Here is a 21,077-nt window from a genome sequence, read left to right as displayed (position 1 = left end):
ATCTTGCACTCAGGTTGACAGGTCAGGAACCGTGGTAAGAGGAATAGCAATAAATACACTATATATTGGTAAGGTGGTGGAAGCTTGCTGGAGAGACGGAAAGTCGCTAGCATGAGCTTTACCTTTAGAATTACTAACCTGATTAATCACAATCACAATCAGGGTGCTAAGACATTTCTTAGAAGTTGGGGATATTTGGGGAGACTGTGGATCTCAGCTTGATTGGGCCATTGATCTCCAGAATCCCATAATACAGGAAATGTCCAACATCAGGGTTGTCATTGTTATTATAAGCTGAAATTGAGCCCTTCTCCTCTTCCCCCTAAAAACATAGGGGTAGTTTTATAGGGGATTACGAGAAAACTATTTTGCTTAAAGTAGATTGTGCAGTTTTATATGAAAAACATAGGATGCTTCTAGATGCTTGAATTACCTCAGCTGCCCATTCAGCTTATAATGTGTTAATTACAGAGAATATCATATGTTTTTTAAAAAGTTAATAACAGATGGGAAACTTTCTATTTTCTTACGGTTGTTACAGCCTTTCTTTTTTCTTTTTTTCTTTTTTTGAAACCCCATAAACTTAAGTCCTCCTGACTTTACTACAATTATAGTGAAATGTTCCATAAAAATATTTATTTTTTTAACTACATTGGCATTACAGAGGAATCTTTGATTGGAGAGTTCAGGATTTGAGTAATTATGTATAAAGAAGATGCTGATTTCAGAACTTCCATCAACGGCTCAAAAAATAAAAGTGAGGTATCTGCCAGTTATAGTGTATCAGGAACTGAGTTACTTGAGATTTTCTGTGGATTCAGCTGTCCATTATATTTCTAACTCTAATATTTAATATTGAAATATCTGAGAAGTGGTGAATAGCTTTAAGTAAAGAAATACTTAATGGAAAAAAGATTATAATGTATCCAGGTTATTTTCAAGTTTTTAAGGATGATCTGAAAAGTGCAATATTTGTCATTGGCAGCATACTTTCTGGATAAAAAGCAGAAGTAAATTTATGACTGATGGCAGTGCATGCTTTCTTGATATTAATCAAGTTGGTGCAATTTAGAACATAAAAGTAAAAGCTAGGTCAAAAAAGTAAAACAGGTTGTTAAATGTATCACAGTACCTTACAGAAAAAAGGGGGATCAGTAAACTTAAAAAATAAGTGAGTAACCAAAATTAATTAACCCTTTGAGTAGTGAGTTTTTTTCATGCTCGCTGACCCCTGGGAGTGAGTTTTTTTTAAATGAAATTAGTTACAGTTTTATTAACTTAAAATCATGTTTGTTTGACAACCAATTTATGGAAACAAGTAGAACATACATTTGCCTTTTTTAAATGTTGCATTACACATTTTTAAAATAAGTTGATCATACTCTGATGGTCAGGAGGCACGAGGACGTACGTGAATATTCGTACTAAAAGGGTTAAATAATTTATACTAGATGTTGCTATATAACAAGTCATCTCAAATTTAGTGGCTTAAAACAGTGATTTTAAAATATTAAAATTACTATTTCTTTGTATTTATTATTTCTCTCAGCCTGTGTTGGTAACTGCGTAGCTTTCTTAACCTACTTCCTGCCCATAAAGGTTTGGAATTCCCAAGGCGGGGATCAGCTTCTGCAAAGGGCTGTATGGTTTCTGCTGTTAATTGTAACCTCTACCTTGCAGTTAGGCAACTTGACATTCATAGACAGTATTTAATTGAATAAGCATGACTGTGTTTCAGTGAAACTTTATTTACACAAGTAGGTGGATTTTGCCCCATGGTACTGGTTTGTCAATCTTTGGTCCAGAAGTTTCTTTTTATTTTGTACTGTCTCTGTCCATATAAGTGTAAACTGATCTGATTCCTTTTCAAACTGTGGATTTACTATGTATCTGTTTTAAGACAATCTCCGTTAGACCAAAGCCATATCCACAGATCCCTTTGAGACAGGACCTTCTCTGCCTAGGGTTCTTTATGAGGTTACTATCAATCAACACCCTTGTATCTTAGATTCCTTTCTTTTAGATCCTTAGTTTAGATCCTGCCTCTTAAACAGTAGGATTTTGGCCTTGGCCGGTTGGCTCAGCGGTAGAGCATTGGCCTGGCATGTGGAAGTCCTATGTTCGATTCCCGGCCAGGGCACACAGAAGACGTGCCCATCTGCTTCTCTACCCCTCCCCCTCTCCTTCCTCTGTTTCTCTCTTCCCCTCCTGCAGCCAAGGCTCCATTGGAGCAAAGTTGGCCCTGGCACTGAGGCTGGCTCCATCGCCTCTGCCTCAGGTGCTAGAATGGCTCTGGTTGCAACAGAGCATAGGCCCAGATGGGCAGAGCATCTCGCCCCCTGTTGGGCATGCTGGGTGGATCCCAGTCGGGCACATGCGGGAGTCCATCTCTCTGCCTCCCCATTTCTATCCTAAGAAAAACACCAAAACAAATAAACAGTAGGATTTCTATGACATTTCTTTAAGTTCTGGCATAAGTCTTTTGTTTAAAAAATTCTATGAGGTTTGTCGAATAAACTCAGAGTCTGGACGCTTTGGCTAGAAATAAAGAATAAAGACTTATTCAAAGATCTTAGAGTGTGCAAACCGGAAATAAAACGAGGCAATACCCAAAGTATTCTGAAGAAGAAAGAAAAGAGATTTCATAATAAAAAAAAGTGTCCTTGAGAAGAAGCAGTCCTGCATTCTTAGCCCTAGGATTGGTCCAGGACGGTTGTCATGTCTGTTGGTCTGGATGGTGGATGTCAGATGATCTGGAGGATTGGTGTCAGGAGGTTTGGTCAACTGGGTAATGGATGTCACATGGTCTGGATACATGAGTCCTGCAGGGGTTAATTAGAGGGTTTTCTAGAGATGTACATCCAGGTATTGACATGAAACAAATTGAAGGCACAGGACTAAAAAGTTCAAAGTTTAAGTTCCCAAACTAATTAAAACAGTAGAATTGTTTCCTTGTGCCTTAACCTAGTTGATTTTAGAAATTTAGCTGCTTGACTATAGCAACTCCTATTTTATTTCTTCAGTCTATTTACCTCAGGTACTACCTTAGATCTTTTTTGAGTTCTTAACCAAAAATCTTACATCTGCATTGTGGATTTTACCTATGCTCAGAAGTCATTTTTAAAAGAATTCCAGCTGGCATTTTACATTTCCTCTAAATTCCACTCAAACAAACAGTTTACTTTTTAAAGATCATCTTTTTCTTTCTGAGGAAATCCTTTTGGCTAGATCATTGAATTAGGTGCAGTTTCTATTTTTCATGTTACCATGGATGACAGTTTTGTTTTTCCAATTCCCAATAATATTTTTGTCACTTTCCTTTAAGATCTCACCAGCAGGTTCATTAAAGCCCTTTAAGACTTCTACTAAAATTCTTTCTTGGTCCTTTTAGGTTTCACCAGTGGTTTCCTCAAGAGCCTTTTAGATTCTGCCTACCACATGATCCTAAAGCCAATACCACATATTTTAGATTTTGATTATAGCAGCCCCAGAATCCCAGAACTAAGATCTGTTCTGTTATCCGTGCTGCATGGCAAAGTACCTCAAACTTAGTATGTTAAAACAACAATTATTTTTTAAATCTCTTACAATTTCTGTGGGTCAGGAATTCTTGAAGGATTTGGCTCTGATTTTGTCCCAGAGTCTTTCAAGTGTTTGCGGTCAGATAGGACCTGGAACAGGTGTACTGGAAGGAGTGGTAAAGGAAAGAAAGGGTTGCCCAGCATCTCTCTCTCTTCATGTAGTCTCAGTGCCTCTCCATGTGGTCTTTTCACATGGACTGTTTGGGCTTCCTCACAGCATGACAGCCTCTAGGGAACTTGGACAGCATACATGGCAACTGAAGTCTTCAAGGGTGAGTATTCCAGAAAGCAAGATAGAAAGCTCTTTCACCTTTTTTTACCTACCCTCAGAAATCACACTGATTTCACACCTCATTCTAACGGTTTTAAGTCACCTTTACCTCTTCTGGCAGGATAGTCAAGGTGATATTATAGATGAGCAGGTAGGATGGGAGATAATATCGCATTCAGAAATTAAAATCCGTTCCAAATAGGAAACATCAAATAAAGAATCTTCTTATCTGAGGTTTGTCCTGTGTGAGGCTTTCAAATCAGGAATTATTCTTGACCTCTGGGAACTGATAGTCTAAAAGCAAAAAAGGAAAAGACATAAAGGCTTTTCATTAGGCAATTTTATAAATGTTAAATACAAAGCCTCATAATTTGATTTGTTCAGATATTTACTGAACAAGGTACTAGGCTTTATACCTTATATTGGGGCCTTATAAGTATAATGCCTACTTCTACATTAAGCTAATGTCTTTCATATCATTCATGGTGTGCATTTTACTCACATTATTTTGAGTTTCAGCTAGATAAAAATCTGACTTTTATCTTGACATAATAAATTTGTAAGTACAGCTCGGATGTGCATCATACAGATTCCTCGTTAATATTCTTAGGGTTTAGGATGCATGATAGTACATGTAGAAGCAGTAAATTATTCACACTAGCTCATGAAATTTAGTAATATTTCATCACTGAAAAATGACATTAAAAAAATGGTTCTATGGTCTTTTTTGTTGTTATTTAGCTTACCTCTCTCTAGCTTAACTTCTGTGAAACTAATACTTCATAATTTGTGTGATTTTCAACAGAGGACAATTTTGCCCCATTCAAGGGACATTTGACAATATTTGGGGAAGTTTTTAGTTATTACAACTTGGGCAGGGGAGAGGTGCTACTAGCACCGAATTGGTAGAGGCCAGGGATGCTGCCAAGCGTCTTAGAATGCACGGGACAGCCCCCTCCCCCCACACACAGAAACAATTATCGTTAAGAAACCCTGGACTAGACCATTAAGATCTTGCCCTACTCTAAAGGATTGTGATTATTTCGTGTGGGTTGCCATAATAAAGAATAAATACTCAGAATATATATGGCAATATAGTCCCAGGTATTTGCTCTTATTTCATGTTTAACTCAAGAGTGATGGTACAAAGTTTTGTTTCTTTTTATCTCCCATAGATTTGATAATCCATGAACTTGACACATATATGGCTTTTCAGATTTCCTTTTCTCGCACCAATTTTTTACTGTAATTATTTGTTAATAGCTGAATCAGTGATTAGTTTTAGTGTAGTCTGTCACTTGAATGAATCTGAAAACTAGGTGAGAATTGTCAATGAAAAAAGGAGTGGGGAAGAAAAACATAAGATGTATGTTGGAAAACCATGTTAACCAAATGTGTTACATGTGTGATTCAAGTATACCAGACTGGCTGTGATAGTTGATACTGATTTTATTACAAATTTTTTATATCTTTTTTGTTGTTGTTTTAGAAAAGAATTTCTTTTTAAAAAGCAACATGTCTTATTTTTTTCCACAAAGTGCTATCTATAAACTGTTTTTGTCTAAATATATCCCTTTGAGGCCCAGTAATTCTTTTCCTGTTTAATGGAGGTTTCAATTTTATAATTGCTTTCTTGCATGAACTACAATTTTTCTTTATATAGTCCATATTACCTCATTTTTTTTCAATATTCTGGATTCAGGGTATCTTTCTCAGTGTATTGAATGTGTCATCAGAATTGCGAATCTATGTTACCGTTTTGATTTTTTTCCACCTCATTTCTGATGTTCTAATTTTTCACCATTATGAAAGTTTCTGATTTTGGGATCCTCTAAATTACATGATGCTAATCTTTACTATGGAATTATAAATTGAGGATTTTTTTTTGGTATTTCTTCACAAATCATTTTTCTGGTTTTTAGATATTAGGAATTTTTGGTGTGGATTTTGTTTTCAAAATGTTTTTTCTTCCTTTTCCCTAATTATCATAGATAATTACTGTATAGATGTTACTGCTCAGGTTAGTGTTATGATATCAATGACTTACAGTGAGCCCTGATATATAAAATGACAGATTTACAGATTAAGACCCCTTGCTGTTTTAAAAAGAAACAAACAACAGCATTGAACTACCTCTTTCTATAAGGATAGATATTGGGGATTTGGGGAGATGAGTGAATATCTGTTGCAGAAAGTTTTCAGCAAAGTCATTGATTTCATGGCACAACCAGTTGATCAAGAGTGGTATTTGTCAGTGTTAAAGAAAAGGTTATTTAAAATATATATATATATATATATTTATAGAGAGAGAGAGAGAGAGAGAGAGTTGGCTACATGGGAAATGAATATTTCTGGATAATGTAATACACTAATGAATTCACACGAAATCTTAGTAAAATGCAGTTTAAGAAACAAAAAACAAGGGAGTTCTAATCAAATTCATTTATTGCTTAGTATTATATGTAGAAAATTTGACCTTAAAGCATTGTCATTCCTTTGAAAATTAATTTTATGTACTAAATTCATTTGATACTACTTGAAATCTTTTATGTTTTGGATTTATGCAGTATTCTTCCAAGATGCAGAAATATTCTTATTACCTGATTTGGTGTACTTATTGAATTATGTATTATGATTTTACCGTTAATGTCTCAGTTTAGAAACTGGTGCCATGGGTGGTGATGAGATTTTTTTCTAAACTATGCAAAATATGAATCTGTCATTTTCTTATAATACAGGATGATGAAAGCAATAACTCGTCTTCACAAAGCTATGCTACTTCTTGAATATTTCACAAGTAATTCTTGGGTTTGGAATACTGACAATGTCAATATGTTAATGAACCAACTAAATCCTGAAGATAAAAAGGCAAGTATTTTCTATTTTCTATTAGAAATTCAGTAGTTTACAAATTAGACAGCCATCAGTAACCTGAGAAATAATTGGGTATTTTCCACAACCATTATGCAAGAAAGTCATTGATCTATTTATAGTCTTTTCATTTAAAGCTTCAGTCATAATTGTTAGTTATGAAATAAAATTGCTTTACCTTAGAATTTATAAGGTAAGTATTTATGAATGACAGATATTTTTAAAATATGATTGAAATACTCGTTTCTTTATTGCCAGGTTAAAAGAGAACTTTGGTTTCTTTATGTATTTTTCCTCAAATACTTTGTTTTCTTTGAACTTTGAGAAAAGCCTTTCTTCAGAAATTGTTTTGCATTTATTCTTTTACTTTTTATCATTCCACATTTCTCTCTCTGTTAATTTGAAACTAAAAATGTTTGATCTTTTTGAGGTTACCTTAGATATATTTAAAAAAAATTTTTTTTCCATTGATTTGAGAGAGAGAGAGAGACAAGCATCAACTTGTTGTTCCACTTAGTTCCATTTAGTTGTGCACACATCGGTTGCTACTGGTTGTGCACTGACCAGGGATTGAACCTACCATCTTGGCATGCCTGTTCGATGCTCTATTCATTGAGCAATCCAGCCAGGGCCAAGGTTACCTTAGATATTTTAATGTACATACCTAACAGCCTAAATTAAGTGATTTCTATAGCCTCTTTCTCAATGAATTTGAGGACTTGAAAATGTTTTAGCTGTGATTACAACCATCATCAGTTTATGTGGTTATCCATTACTTTAGTTTTCTATCTAAACCTTTTACATAGAAATGATTATTTTGTTCAGTTTTATATAGATTTAACTATATGTTTACCACTGACTGTCTTTGCTACCGTATCTTCTCTTTTTGGATCTTTTTCTTTTTGCCTTAAAAATATACTGTACCAAGAATATCCGAATATGATTTAGTAAGGGGTTTTTTCATTCATATTCTGTCTTACGTTGTTGCCATTGAAAAGTCAGTCTAATTTGCTGCTTCCTTTCAGGTGATGTTATTCTTGGCTCCTTTTCAATAGTTTTTCTCTCTGCTTGATGTTCTTCAGTTTACTATGAATGTGAGTGTAATTTTTAAAAACTTTACGCTGTTGAGGTTGGTCTTCCTGGATCTAAAGTTTGATATTTTTTTAGCAACTCAGGAAAATACTTAGCCATTGTTTCTTCAGATACTGCCTCTTCATTATTCTTCATCGTCTTGTGAAATTTTAGTGTCTGTTAGGTCATTCCTTCAGGTCTTTTAATTTTAATTTCATATTTTGTATCTTTTTGTTTCTGGCCTGAATTCTGGATTATTTCTCTGTGGCAGTTATCAGTAGTGTCTAAACCACCCAGTTGAATTTTGGGTATCAGTTAATTATATTTTTATTTTTAGAATTTCAATTTACTTTTTAAATCTGATAGACATTTCTTAAACAATTATTAGAATTTTTCTTGAAACATCTGAAACATTGTTTTCAACTGGAGTTCAGGTCATTCATACTCCTATAGGCTGTGCAGCATCTAATCTGCTATCTGTTTAAACTGGGTCTTACTCATGATTTTTTTTAATTGATGTTTAACAGTAAATTCATAATCCTTGAGGATTTCTATGGGAATTTTTTTGAAACCTACATTGAAATTGCAGTTTTCCAAAAAAGATTTACCTTTGCTTCCACCAGTTGCCTAGCATTAATTAGATGTCAAATTAAAAACCACCTTTAAAATATCTATTAGGTTTTTAGCATAACTCAGGTAAATATAGGCCTTAAATAGACTATGGGGCAGGGTCATAATTATAGTTTCTCAAAGGAGATGTTTTCTGTTGGGGTTTTATTTTATTCTCAGGTAGAAAGAATTATAGCTTCCACTGATTCCATATTTTCCTCCACCCCCACATTCCAGCATCCAATATATACTACTGCTCAGTGGATTATTAAGAAAATGAGCACTCAGGTGAGGATATAGAAATTACCCCAGAAGATACCCCTCCCAATCACTACGTCCTCTCTACTAATCTGTCTTGAATTCAAACACTAATGTTAATTTTATCCATTTTTAACTTTATACAAATGATATACAGTATTTTTTTTTTCATTTCTTTGTTGATAGACATTTAAGTTATTTTCAGTTTTCAGTTATTGGGAGTAATTCTATGAACCATGTGCACACATTTGTGTATGATATATATCTAGAAATGGAATGGCTGAATCAAAGGATATTTGTATGTTCATTTTTTTTTTAATTGTTTCATTGATTTGAGAGAGAGAGAGGGAGAGAGAGAGAGAGAGAGAGAGGGAGGGAGGGAGGGAGGAAGGGAGGAAAGGAGAGGAGAGGAGAGGGAGAGATCAAACCCGCAACCTTGGCTTACTGGGATGACACTCTGTCATCCTCTGAGCCACCAGCCAGGGCCTTGTATGTTCAATTTAGTAGATAATGCCAAACGATTTTCCAGTGCTTATATCAGTTTACTTTCCAAGTGACAGTTTATGAGTTCCTGTTAATCCATATCCTCCCCAACATTTGGCATTTTAATTTTTAATTTTAACAACTTTGGTGGCGTGTAGTGGTATCTCAGCGCATTTCATGTTACATAAGGAGCTTATGTAGATATGGCCAAAAATGTCGATAATCCTATTGAAAAAAGGGCTAGAGAGATGAACAGTTTACAGAAAAATAATTCTTAAATAAATCTTAACCATATGAAAAGATACCAACCTCATTCATGAAAATGGAAGTACAAATTAAAACTGGATATTTATTATTTAGCAGATTTGCAAAAAACTGCAAACTGTCAACATACTCATACTCCAGTGAGGCCTTGGGCAAATGGCGTTTTCATTCATTGTTAGAAATGTATACCTTTCTCCACCCTTTTATTTTCAACTTTTCTGTATTCCTTTCAATTATTTCTCATAAATAGCATATGGATTTTTTTCAGTCTTAATAATTTTGACCTTCTAATTGGAGGATTTAATCCATAATATAATTTCTAATAATTTTGAATTTAAGCCTGACTCAGTGCTATTTGTCCCACTTGTTTTAAGTTTTGTTGTGTTTTTTTGTTTTTGCTTTCTTTGAGGTTATTTTTAGTTTCATATTTTCCTATCTGTATTAGTTACATAGAAATATATTATTTTTCTGTTGTTCTAGAGGTTACTAGAGCATCCTTCCTTAATTTATTAACATCTAATATAATACTGTTAATTCTACCTTTTCATGGAAAATACAAGGGCTGTCACCTGTTTTTTTTTGTTGTCGTTTTGTTTTTTTACAGAGACAGAGAGTCAGAGAGAGGGATAAATAGGGACAGACAGGAATGGAGAGAGATGAAAAGCCTCAATCATTAGTTTTTCATTGCAACATCTTAGTTGTTCATTGATTCCTTTCTCATATGTGTCTTGACCGTGGGGCTACAGCAGACCGAGTAACCCCTTGCTTGAGCCAGCAACCTTGGGTCCAAGCTGGAGAGCTTTGCTCAAACCAGATGAGCCCGCGCTCAAGCTGGCAGTCTTGGGGTCTCGAACCTGGGTCCTTGGCATCCCAGTCCAACGCTCTATCCACTGCACCACCGCCTGGTCAGGCTGTCACCTGTTTTTTACATATTTTAATTCTGTATGTGTTAGATGCCTCATAACCATTATTTTTATTGCAGTCTATACAATAAGTATAGATTTACCAGCATAATTGTCCTCTTATTCTCTCTTATTTCTCCATCTCAGACTTCAATCTGGATTCTTTTTTTTTTTTTTTTTTTTTTAAATACAGGCGCAGAGATGGAGTCAGAGAGAGGGATAGATAGGGACAGACAGACAAGAACAGAGAGATGAGAAGCATCAATCATCAGTTTTTCGTTTTTGACACCTTAGTTGTTCATTGATTGCTTTCTCATATGTGCCTTGACCGTGGGCCTTCAGCAGACCGAGTAACCCCTTGCTTGAGCTAGTGACCTTGGGTCCAAGCTGGTGAGCTTTTGCTCAAGCCAGATGAGCCCGCGCTCAAGCTGGCGACCTCGGGATCTCGAACCTAGGTCCTCAGCATCCCAGTCCAACACTCTATCCACTGCGCCACTGCCTGGTCAGGCTGGATTCATTTTTATTATGCCTAAAGAATGTTCTCTAGTGTAGGTTTTCCACTGATGTCAGATTTTCTTAGTTTTTATTCTTCTGGAAACATCTTTACTTTTTCAGTGATACTGTGTGGTGTAGAATTCTGTGTCAGCAGTTTTCTTTGAGCACTTGCAGGACATCTTCTCATAGTCTTTGGCTTCTCTTGGCTTCTTTTGAGAAGTCAACTGTCAGTTGTTCCTTTGGATGTATTCTATATGGTATTTTTCTGACATCTTTAAAATTTTTCTCCTTGACTTTTAATGGTTTTATGCTTTATATGCCTAGATATGTGGGAGTGCCTACAGTATATATGAGGTTTGAATCTGTGCCATGATATCTCATTATTTTTTGAAAATTTTCAGCCTGTCTTCTCAGAAACTGCTTCTGTTCCATTCTTTTTCACTGTTCTGTGGGAATCCACTTACAAATATGTTTGACCTTCTTTAATGGTTTATAAATTATGATAGCTTTTTTTTTTTTTTTTTTTTGGTCTAGAACTCACTGTGTTCAAAACAGGGATAGTATATAATGAATAATCTTTTATCCAAATGTATTGAGGAGCACTGAGTAGGGAATGGCCTTCTTATTTTGTCATGGAATAGCATTTTTATAATGCTTTCTTTGTAGATTTGTCTACCCTTTTCATCAGATGGTCTAGTAACTCTTGTCTGAACTCTTAAGCCAGCTTTCATAACATTATTTCTCTTTTGTATGTGTGTGTGTGTGTGTGACAGAGACAGAGAGAGGGACAGATAGGGACAGACAGACAGGAAGGAAGAGAGATGAGAAGCATCAATTCTTTGTTGCGGCACCTTAGTAGTTCATTGATTGCTTTCTCATATGTGCCTTGACCAGGGGGCTACAGCAGAGAGAGTGACCCTTTGCTCAAGCCAGCAAGCTTGGGCTCAAGCTGGTGAGCCTTGCTCAAACCAGATGAGCCCGCGCTCAAGCTGGTGACCTCGGGGTTTTGAACCTGAGTCCTCTGCGTCCCAGTCCGATGCTCTATCCACTGCGCCACTGCCTGGTCACGCATAACATTATTTCTCTTGATGTCAGTACTGTTCTCTAGGAAAATTAATCTAGATAGTATGCAGGATGTTTAAGAAGAGAAGGAACTGTAGATACAAACTGGAAGTAAATGCGTTAATATATGTATAAAGTGAGTTCCAGGCGTCCCCAAACTACGGCCCGTGGGCCGCAATGTGGCCCCCTGAGGCCATTTATCCAGCCCCCACTGCACTTCTGGAAGGGGCACCTCTTTCATTGGTGGTCAGTGAGAGGACCACTGTATTTGGCAGCCCTCCAATGGTCTGAGGGACAGTGAACTGGCCCCCTGTGTAAAAAGTTTGGAGATCCCTGTATCTAGACAGATAATGGGATTTTGTCTTTTTGTTTGTGGGTTTTTTTGGAAGGTGCAGGCTTCTTTTGCCTAACGCTTCATATACTCTATAAATGCTAACATGAATTTTCAAAGTATCTTCTAAATGTTTCTGTGTTTAATGGAAGATATAGAACAGGCATAAGAACATTTTTGTAAATAGCAGTAAGATTTTAAAAGTTAATATGGTAAACATTTTATAATTATGTCATTTGGAAAAAGTATGAATTTTTGACCAGTGTGAAAAAACAATTTTTTTGTTTATGTAGACCTTTAATATTGATGTGCGGCAGTTATATTGGGCAGAGTACATAGAGAACTACTGCATGGGAACTAAGAAATATGTTTTGAATGAAGAAATGTCTGGCCTCCCTGCAGCTAGAAAACATCTGAACAAGTAAGTTTTAGATGGATTTGACTTTGTCATTATTTCCTTAGAAATATTACAGTTTTATTTGGTAAGCTGGTATATTGAATGAAAGATAGTACTAACAATCTATCATACTTAGGAAAAGTGCTTACCTTTGGACTGAAATTTTGATAGTATTGATTTAGCCTAATGTTGAAACTTAATATCTTCATCAATTTATATTCTTCCTTAGCATTATATGCAGATATAATTTAGTTTTAAAAATCACTACTTATTTAATGTTATTTTTTACCCTACTTTGATATATCTTTGGAAGAAGAACAGATATAATATGGCATTTAATGGAATTTTTTCTTTGTTTATAAAAGTTGTAATTATTCCTCTTACTCTCTTATGAAAATAATACATACAGATTGTTTAGAAAAAACACACAGGAAATAGAAGAGGAAAATTCACTGTTAATCTGTCATTCAGAAATGTAGTTAAAATTTAATAGTAATCTATTTTATTTATAGTTTGTTAATACAATTTTTATAACAGTTTCAAGACTATCATATTCTTCCCATGCCTCCAACTGTAAGAGGCTTTGTAGGGCAGTTAGTTGTATAGATGAGGAACGCAGGTTTAGGGAAGTTGTATTTGCCTAGGTTGTATTGTAGTAAGTGGCGAAACAAACCAGAACAGTGACCTTATGACATGTAATTCAAAGCTCTTTTGTCTACACCAAGTGTTGATGTATTGTATTCCTATTTTACATTGCTTGTTGAAATTAATGGACTTTAACCTTACTGCATACCTAAAGGTTTGTATTTCTTTTTAACATCATTAAAAATATATGAAGTGTTTTGAAACATGAGATATAAGGTACATATTACTTTGAAAATGAGGGGGTCCTCCTGTCTAGGGCTAGTGCCATGTTTCATTTATGAATGAGTTTTTGTCCAGTTCATCTTTGATCATGTGATTATCAGCTATAATGGAAGGAGTAAGTTCTCTTGTCTGACAACTTGTAAACAGCTAAAGATGTCACAAAAATGCTTATTTTGTTTGTAGGATGATGGATGTAATGAACAAACCAGTTTAGATTAGTCATGAAGGAAAAAGCTCCAAACATGTAAATAAATGACTTGTCTGTTTTACCTAGAGTGTATTTGCTACCTGGCACACTGCTTGGCACACAAAAGGATGCTCAGTACTTGCTGAATGAATACATTTGCATCCCAAATACACTGTTATCAAAAACTTGTTAGTATTCATTGTTAAGAGAGGTAATACACTGTTTGATGGACTGCAGTCCAGAGTATGCACAGTCAGGTTTGACTTCTGCTAGCTTTCTGACTTAAGGACTTTTAGTTTTAAAATAAATTAATACGAATTTGAACTTTATGTTAAAAATTGAGTATTAATTATGTGCCATCTAACAATATTATAGAAAATACTTGGCTAATATGTCTCTTGGTTTGCTTTTAGGTTGAGGAACATACGTTACGGTTTCAATACTGTCCTTGTGATCCTGATCTGGCGCATTTTTATTGCAAGATCACAAATGGCAAGAAACATCTGGTACTTTGTGGTTAGTCTGTGTTACAAGTTTCTGTCATACTTCCGAGCATCCAGCACTATGAGATACTGAAGACAAGAATTTAGCATTAGAACATCTATGCATATATGGTGGTCTAAATGCACAAAATATAAAATGTACTTAAGTCATCTCACCTTTTGTCAAGACATTAAATCATCTTAGATCGGAGTGTGGAGTAAATTATGGTACATTTTATGTAACATTTTAATGTTTATGCTCATAAAAATCTAGTTAACACACTGTGGTATGCCAGCTCAAATCTGCAATAGCCACCAAAACCATAACTTAATATTTTGATCCCTTGGGAAAAGGGTGGGATGAGGGTCGGAATGGGGATCTGGGAACACTGACCAGTATAACTGTGCGATTCTGGAACATAATTAATTGAAATATGCCTTAACATATAGTGAATTTCTAATTTTAATTTTTAGTGCAATGGAAAGCATTTATTTGGACAGGAATACTAGCTAAGTTAGTAATATTTGATTCTTGATTTTATTTTCATCAGTTGAAGTTTTATTAAAATTATTTTTATGTCATCCTGTGAGTTTTTGAGTGGTCTCAGACATGAAAGACATGTTCTCACTGTTTTTCTCTGATTAGAGGTCTGATGCATATCATTTTTCTATAAGCAATCAGTTGCTTTCCTAATCAGAAGGCTATACATTATTTCTAAAGATCCTACTAGATCTAAATGGGTTTGAAAATCCATATCAACATATGCTATGTATTTTTTGAAGGAAAATTAAAATGAATTAAAGAAGACTATTAGCATAAAAAAATAAGAACACATTTTTTTTGTCCATATTATGACCAAATAGAAGCCAGTTTTGTGAGATGTTTTTCTTGTTTTGAAGCTGGAAGATTTCTTGAGATTTCAGCAAATTGGGGTGAGGGGTTGGGAAGGGATTCACCATACTTGTGCTCTCCTCCCTTTATAAATTTTATTAATAAGACTTTAAAAAGGCTTATACTGTCTTTCCAGTGAAACTTGAAAGTGCATTATTATGGAAGAATGTATTTGCAGGTAGACATAACGTGTTCTCACATGTGTGTAAACACATACTAACTATTGACCTTGAGAGCTGAATTCCTTCAAGAAAAATAAAGTAATGCATAAAATAATGTGTATAAAATTAAATAAAGGACTTTATTTACGTACCACATAAAGTAGCAAACTGTTGAATGAGTTTGAAGATATCATTTATTTTTTCTGCATGTGGTTTTAGCTTTAGAAAGAAATGCATTATAGAAACAAGTAATAGCAAGAAAATTAATGTATATTTTAATGATACATTATAATTCCCTTTAAACCTCAATAGTAGTTAACTCTCTTTACTGTTTTAACATATATTTGGTTTAACAGATTGATCAGCATAACGTTTTTATTTAGCTGATCAAGTTGTACTATTTTTAAATCATCAACAGTATATCTTGAGTATGTTTAATGAAGTCAGTTCACAATACAAAAAGTTGCATAGAACTTTACATCTTAATTTTCTTTATCAATTTAACAACAATGTATAAGAAGTTTATTTTGTTATTGTGAAAAAACTAAATGTAAAGGAAATCACCTTCTTCCATGCGGGTGTGTACTCTTGAAAAGGAAAAATGCTTCCATGTTGAAGCCAGATTTTCTGTAGTAAAACTTTTAAACATTATTTTAAAAGAAGTATGTATATAAATATAAATATATATATTCTTTAGAATGATACTAATGTCTTTGGTCTGGGACCATACCTTCTATAAGGTGTGAGAGACCATGACAGTGTCTAAAGATGGAATAAATGATGATGCCTTTTATTTAAAGTGGCCCACGTAGTTAACTATAGCTGTCTGTACATCAAGTGTTCCAGCTCTCCAAATACGTTTCCACAATGTGTTGAAAACATGCTCACATTTGTATAATTTTTATACTTCTGCCAAATATATTGAGACTCAGATGAATTGTCTTTGTATCTTGAAAAAGAATCAGGTAGCACTTCTACAGATATGTAAGATACATATGGGGTATATGTCTTTTGAACTGTGTCTTTGTTCTTATAATCTCACTTAAAGAAATGCTGTCTGGGATTGTGCTGAGGCCACTGCATTAAATTTGTGTGTGTGTTTAACAGAATTCTGTTGTCAAAAGAAAGCTGATGAATAAATTGGCATGTCATTCCAGAACTTAAAGTTCTAAAATTAGTTTAAAGTGCACATAGATTGTAAATTCCCACTAACTAGACTTTGTGCTTAACCTGATATTAAAGATTTTGGTAATCATTACTAGAATGTTATTTGCTAGAAATGGATTTTAGTTTTTTGATTATATTTTCTATACAAACTCAGTTTTTAACAGGATAGCCTATTTAAATTAAATACATTTCATATTTCATTTAACTCACTGGATAAAATTGTATTGCGAAACATTTGCTTTCCCCCACCATTCACTCTTGAGTCTTATAATTCTGTCTTATGCATTTGTCTATTGTGACTGTATTTAAATTTGACTTGGCAGTACTAATACATCCTAAAACTCAACACAGAAGCATGGCAATATGTTCTTTGACTTAAGGATGGTATAAAATAAACATTCTTTGATCTATGTAATAAAGCTTGGACGCAGGGAGGAAAATATCTTATTTCTTCCCTTGTGTTGGTAGAAACTGGTTCAGGTTTTTTGCTTTTTGTTTTAAATGTAAATTAATAATCTTATATAAGAAGTAAATAGAAACATTATTGGGTGCCTTTGTTTGTAAACCAAAAAGTAATAAATGAATCCCTATATTTCTATTATAGTATTTATTTCATTTTTACAATAATTATCTTGAAAATTACTGGTGAGCTAATGTGGTCTCATTTATACTTATTTCTTTTCAGGCATATTCATTACTTCTTGTATCCTAATTTTACTTAATCTCAAGTTTCTTTAACAGCATTTTAAGGGATGCAGATAGGATAAATAGTCTTTGCTTAAGTATCACTTTTTAGGGATTTGCTGAGATGAGATGGTTTTTGTGTCTTCTTAAAACAGTATGAGGAGATCGCCGGGGTGTGATTAGGCTCCAGCTACTCTCCTCCACACTGAATATCATTTTAAGTTTTAGGTGCATGTATAGTAATTAATCTATTGAGTACGTGTAGGGCTCTCTCAGTAGTAACAGTGTGACTGTATATAGAAGGAGAAAGCATCAGGCTGGGTTCGGTTGAGTGTGAATGGCTGCGCATGTTCTTTTGGGCTGACTCCAAGTCCTTACAGCCATTAACAGGGACTTGCTCTACTTGGAAAAAACTCTTAACTTTTTGCATGAGAAATGTGTGCTGCATATCTTGTAGAAAAGAGCCTGACCAGGCGGTGGCGCAGTGGATAGAGTGTTGGACTGGGATGCCGAGGACCTAGGTTCGAGACCACGAGGTTGCCAGCTTGAGCGCGGGCTCATCTGGCTTGAGCAAAATAAAAATTGCTCACCAGCTTGGACCCAAGGTTTCTGGCTCAAGCAAGGAGTTACTCCGTCTGCTGAGGGCCCGCAGTCAAGGCACATATGAGAAAGCAATCAATGAACAACTAAGGTGTCTCAACGAAAAACTGATGATTGATGCTTCTCATCTCTCTCCGTTCCTGTCTGTCGGTCCCTATCTATCCCTCTCTCTGACTCTCTCTCTCTGTCCCTGTAAAGAAAAAATAAATAACTTGTAGAAAAGAGTTAATTAAATTAATAGTCTGAGAAGTATGAAATATTTACTTATTGATTAAATATTTTTATCTAGTCTTAGAATGAAATTTTTAAATACATCTCTGCTACTCATTTAAGTTTATGTTTTGACAGAGGCAGAGAGAGGGACAGACAAGAAAGGAGAGAGATAAGAAGCATCAATCATTAGTTCTTCGTTGCAGCACCTTAGTTGTTCATTGACTGCTTTCTCATATGTGCCTTGATGGTGGGGGGGCGGTGGGCTCCAGCCGAGCGAGTGACCCCTTGCTCAAGCCAGCAACCATGGGGTCACATCTCTGATTCCACACTCAAGCCAGCGACCTCATGCTCAAGCTGGATGAGCCTGTGCTCCAGTCGGCAGCCTCCGTGTTTCAGACCTGGGTACTTGACGTCCCGTCCAGCACTGTACACGGTGCCACCCCCCGGTCAGGCTCTCCGCTACTCTCAAGATTCCTAAACAAAAAGCATCTTTGTCAATTGAGCATAGTTGTGCAAAATGATTAAGTAATTCCTTTGACTTTCCTTAATTAAAGAACAGTTAAGTTTGATGTCCTCCTTTGCAAGCTGATGGCTCTCAAATACATTTATATAGAGACATAAGTGAGTATCTTTGCTGTAGGCTTGAAATCAAATGGTATAAGGCTATAAATATCTCCCTGTATTTTTATTACAGATCACAGACAATACCTTTAATTTTATACAAGAGAAGAGGGGTAAAGATGTTTTCCTTCTCTTCCCCTTCCCAATCTCCCCCCACCCCCATAAATCTGTGGAGAGCTTCTCTTCAATTTTTGTGAGCAAGGTGTAAGAAAAGGGTTAGGTTTAAACCATATAAAAATACTGATATTTGCTTGTCTTTGACCTATGTGGACAATTTCATATGACTCAACATAATATTAGAGCTGCTTTTTTGGTTTTAATTTTGAACAAACACCTAAACCTAAACATACAGATGAGTGTAGTTTTATTTAAAGTAGTTGTTCTGGGAGAGTGTATATTCATTTCATCAGTACTTCATCATTGGACATTTAATACCTAATTTTCTGCCTTATGTTACATCTTTTACAGATTACTGTCTTTTCTCCCCACTTGGTTGTTAGTCTCTTGAGAGGAGAATCAGCCTGGTACCTTGTACTTTGCAGAAATAACACTGTTGAACATTTGTTTTACTGTGTGCCAGGCACTAAGCATTTTGTATATATTGACTCATTTATGCCTTACAGCCCTTTGAGGAGGGCTCTTCCATCACCCATGTTTTATAAGTTGGTAACTGGCAAATGACATAACTGAACTGCATGTCACTCCTAGTGGCAGAGTAAAGATTTGGACTCCAAAGCTTACTCTATTTGTCCACCATACTAGACTGCTTTTCACTTGAGGACACAAATATTTTTGAACTATTCACAGTTCTCTGACATGCTGTTGTGCTAAAATATCTTTATTTGGCTCCTTCATTTCTAAAATCCAGCTTTCTTCTATTCAACAAATACTGAGTACCTATTACAGGTTAGGCACTATGTTTTATATACCATCGTCTGTTTGTCTGTATTACTTCCCATACTATGCTTCTCAGTGGTCCAGGCCTCAGTATGAAACTGCCTACCTGCTAGGATTTTATGACTTAACAATGGTAAAGAAACATAATTCTAATAAAAACTAAAAGAACAAAATACTAAAAGCAGAGAGGTGATTTACTGGTGAGTGGTGAGTGTTCAGGGAAGGACTCATACAAACCTGACGTTTAATTGTGGTTTTAAGTCTGATTGGGAGAAATGATGGGGTAGGGAATTGTTCCGGGCACAGAGCTTGTGTAAAGGCTGAGAAGTGGGGGGAGCAGTGAGCAAGGAAGTTTTTGCTGCTGAAAGCTAAAATGATTAAGGGAAGATGAGGAGGCTCAGGGGGCATTTGGACCTTTGGATGCTCAAAATGTACTGTAGGCTGTGGACTGGCTTGTCAGAAACTCAAAATATCCCCAATTCCTATTAAATATGAGTAGATTTTGAACTTTAAATGAGCTGATCTTTTATATATTTTTTCTAAATGAAATGAATTTAAGAAAAAAATGTCTACTGATACACATTGATGTGTATAAGTAATGTTGAATATATCTCTTGATTGGCTTTTCTTTTTATGCAAAATAATTCAGCAAATAAAAGTTGCCATCAGAGAAGGAATACTGGGGGGTTGGGAGCCTACCCCGAGATAAATAAATAATAGTAAGAAAGTAGTTGGGAAGGATTTGTCAAGCATTATGCTTATTACGTAAATCGGATGAGTTCTTGGATGAGCTCACATTCTTTGTAGTCTTGCTAGAGCTTTCAAAGAACTAGGTCATACAGCCAACTAAATGGGAACTGATATTTTCAAACAACAGCTCAGATAAGGGCCTAATATCCAAAATTTACAAAGAACTCATAAAACTCAACAACAAACAAACAATCCAATAAAAAAATGGGAAGAGGATATGAACAGACACTTCTCCCAGGAGGAAGTACAAATGGCCAACAGATATATGAAAAGATGCTCAGCTTCATTAGTTATTAGAGAAATGCAAATCAAAACTACAATGAGATACCACCTCACACCTGTTAGATTAGCTATTATCAACAAGACGGGTAATAGCAAATGTTGGAGAGGCTGCGGAGAAAAGGGAACTCTCATCCACTGTTGGTGGGAATGTAAAGTAGTACAACCATTATGGAGGAAAGTATGGTGGTTCCTCAAAAAACTGCAAATAGAACTACCTTATGACCCAGCAATCCCTCTACTGGGTATATACCCCAAAACCTCAGAAACATTGATACGTAAAGACACATGTAGCCCCATGTTCATTGCAGCACTGTTCACAGTGGCCAGGACATGGAAACAACCAAAAGCCCTTCAATAGAAGACTGGATAAAGAAGATGTGGCACATATACACTATGGAATACCACTCAGCCATAAGAAATGATGACATCAGATCATTTACAGCAAAATGGTGGGATCTTGATAACATTATACGGAGTGAAATAAGTAAATCAGAAAAAAACAAGAACTACATGATTCCATACATTGGTGGAACATAAAAACGAGACTAAGAGACATGGACAAGAGTGAGGTGGTTACCAGGGGTGGGGGGAGGGAGGGAGAGAGTTAGGGGGAGGGGGAGGGGCACAGAGAACTAGATAGAGGGTGACGGAGGATAATCTGACTATGGGCGAGGGGTAT

General features: G+C 35.5%; 1 protein-coding gene across 1 annotated transcript in view; it reads left to right on the top strand.

Moving 5' to 3' along the window:
* The window catches only part of FAR1 (fatty acyl-CoA reductase 1), a 68,632-nt gene extending 51,689 nt beyond the window's left edge, over nucleotides 1-16,943 (top strand). The window contains exons 10-12 of the mRNA XM_066365528.1: nucleotides 6,591-6,720; nucleotides 12,492-12,619; nucleotides 14,063-16,943. Coding sequence (XP_066221625.1) covers nucleotides 6,591-6,720; nucleotides 12,492-12,619; nucleotides 14,063-14,225 — 421 coding nt within the window. The 3' untranslated portion in view covers nucleotides 14,226-16,943. The remainder of the gene's footprint in view (nucleotides 1-6,590; nucleotides 6,721-12,491; nucleotides 12,620-14,062) is intronic.
* The last annotated feature ends 4,134 nt before the right edge of the window (nucleotides 16,944-21,077 follow it).

The sequence above is a fragment of the Saccopteryx leptura genome, chromosome 1 (assembly GCF_036850995.1).
Source record: "Saccopteryx leptura isolate mSacLep1 chromosome 1, mSacLep1_pri_phased_curated, whole genome shotgun sequence".
Lineage (NCBI taxonomy): Eukaryota > Metazoa > Chordata > Mammalia > Chiroptera > Emballonuridae > Saccopteryx > Saccopteryx leptura.
Note: the sequence above shows the minus strand (reverse complement) of the source record. Positions and strands in the feature narration are given on the sequence as shown.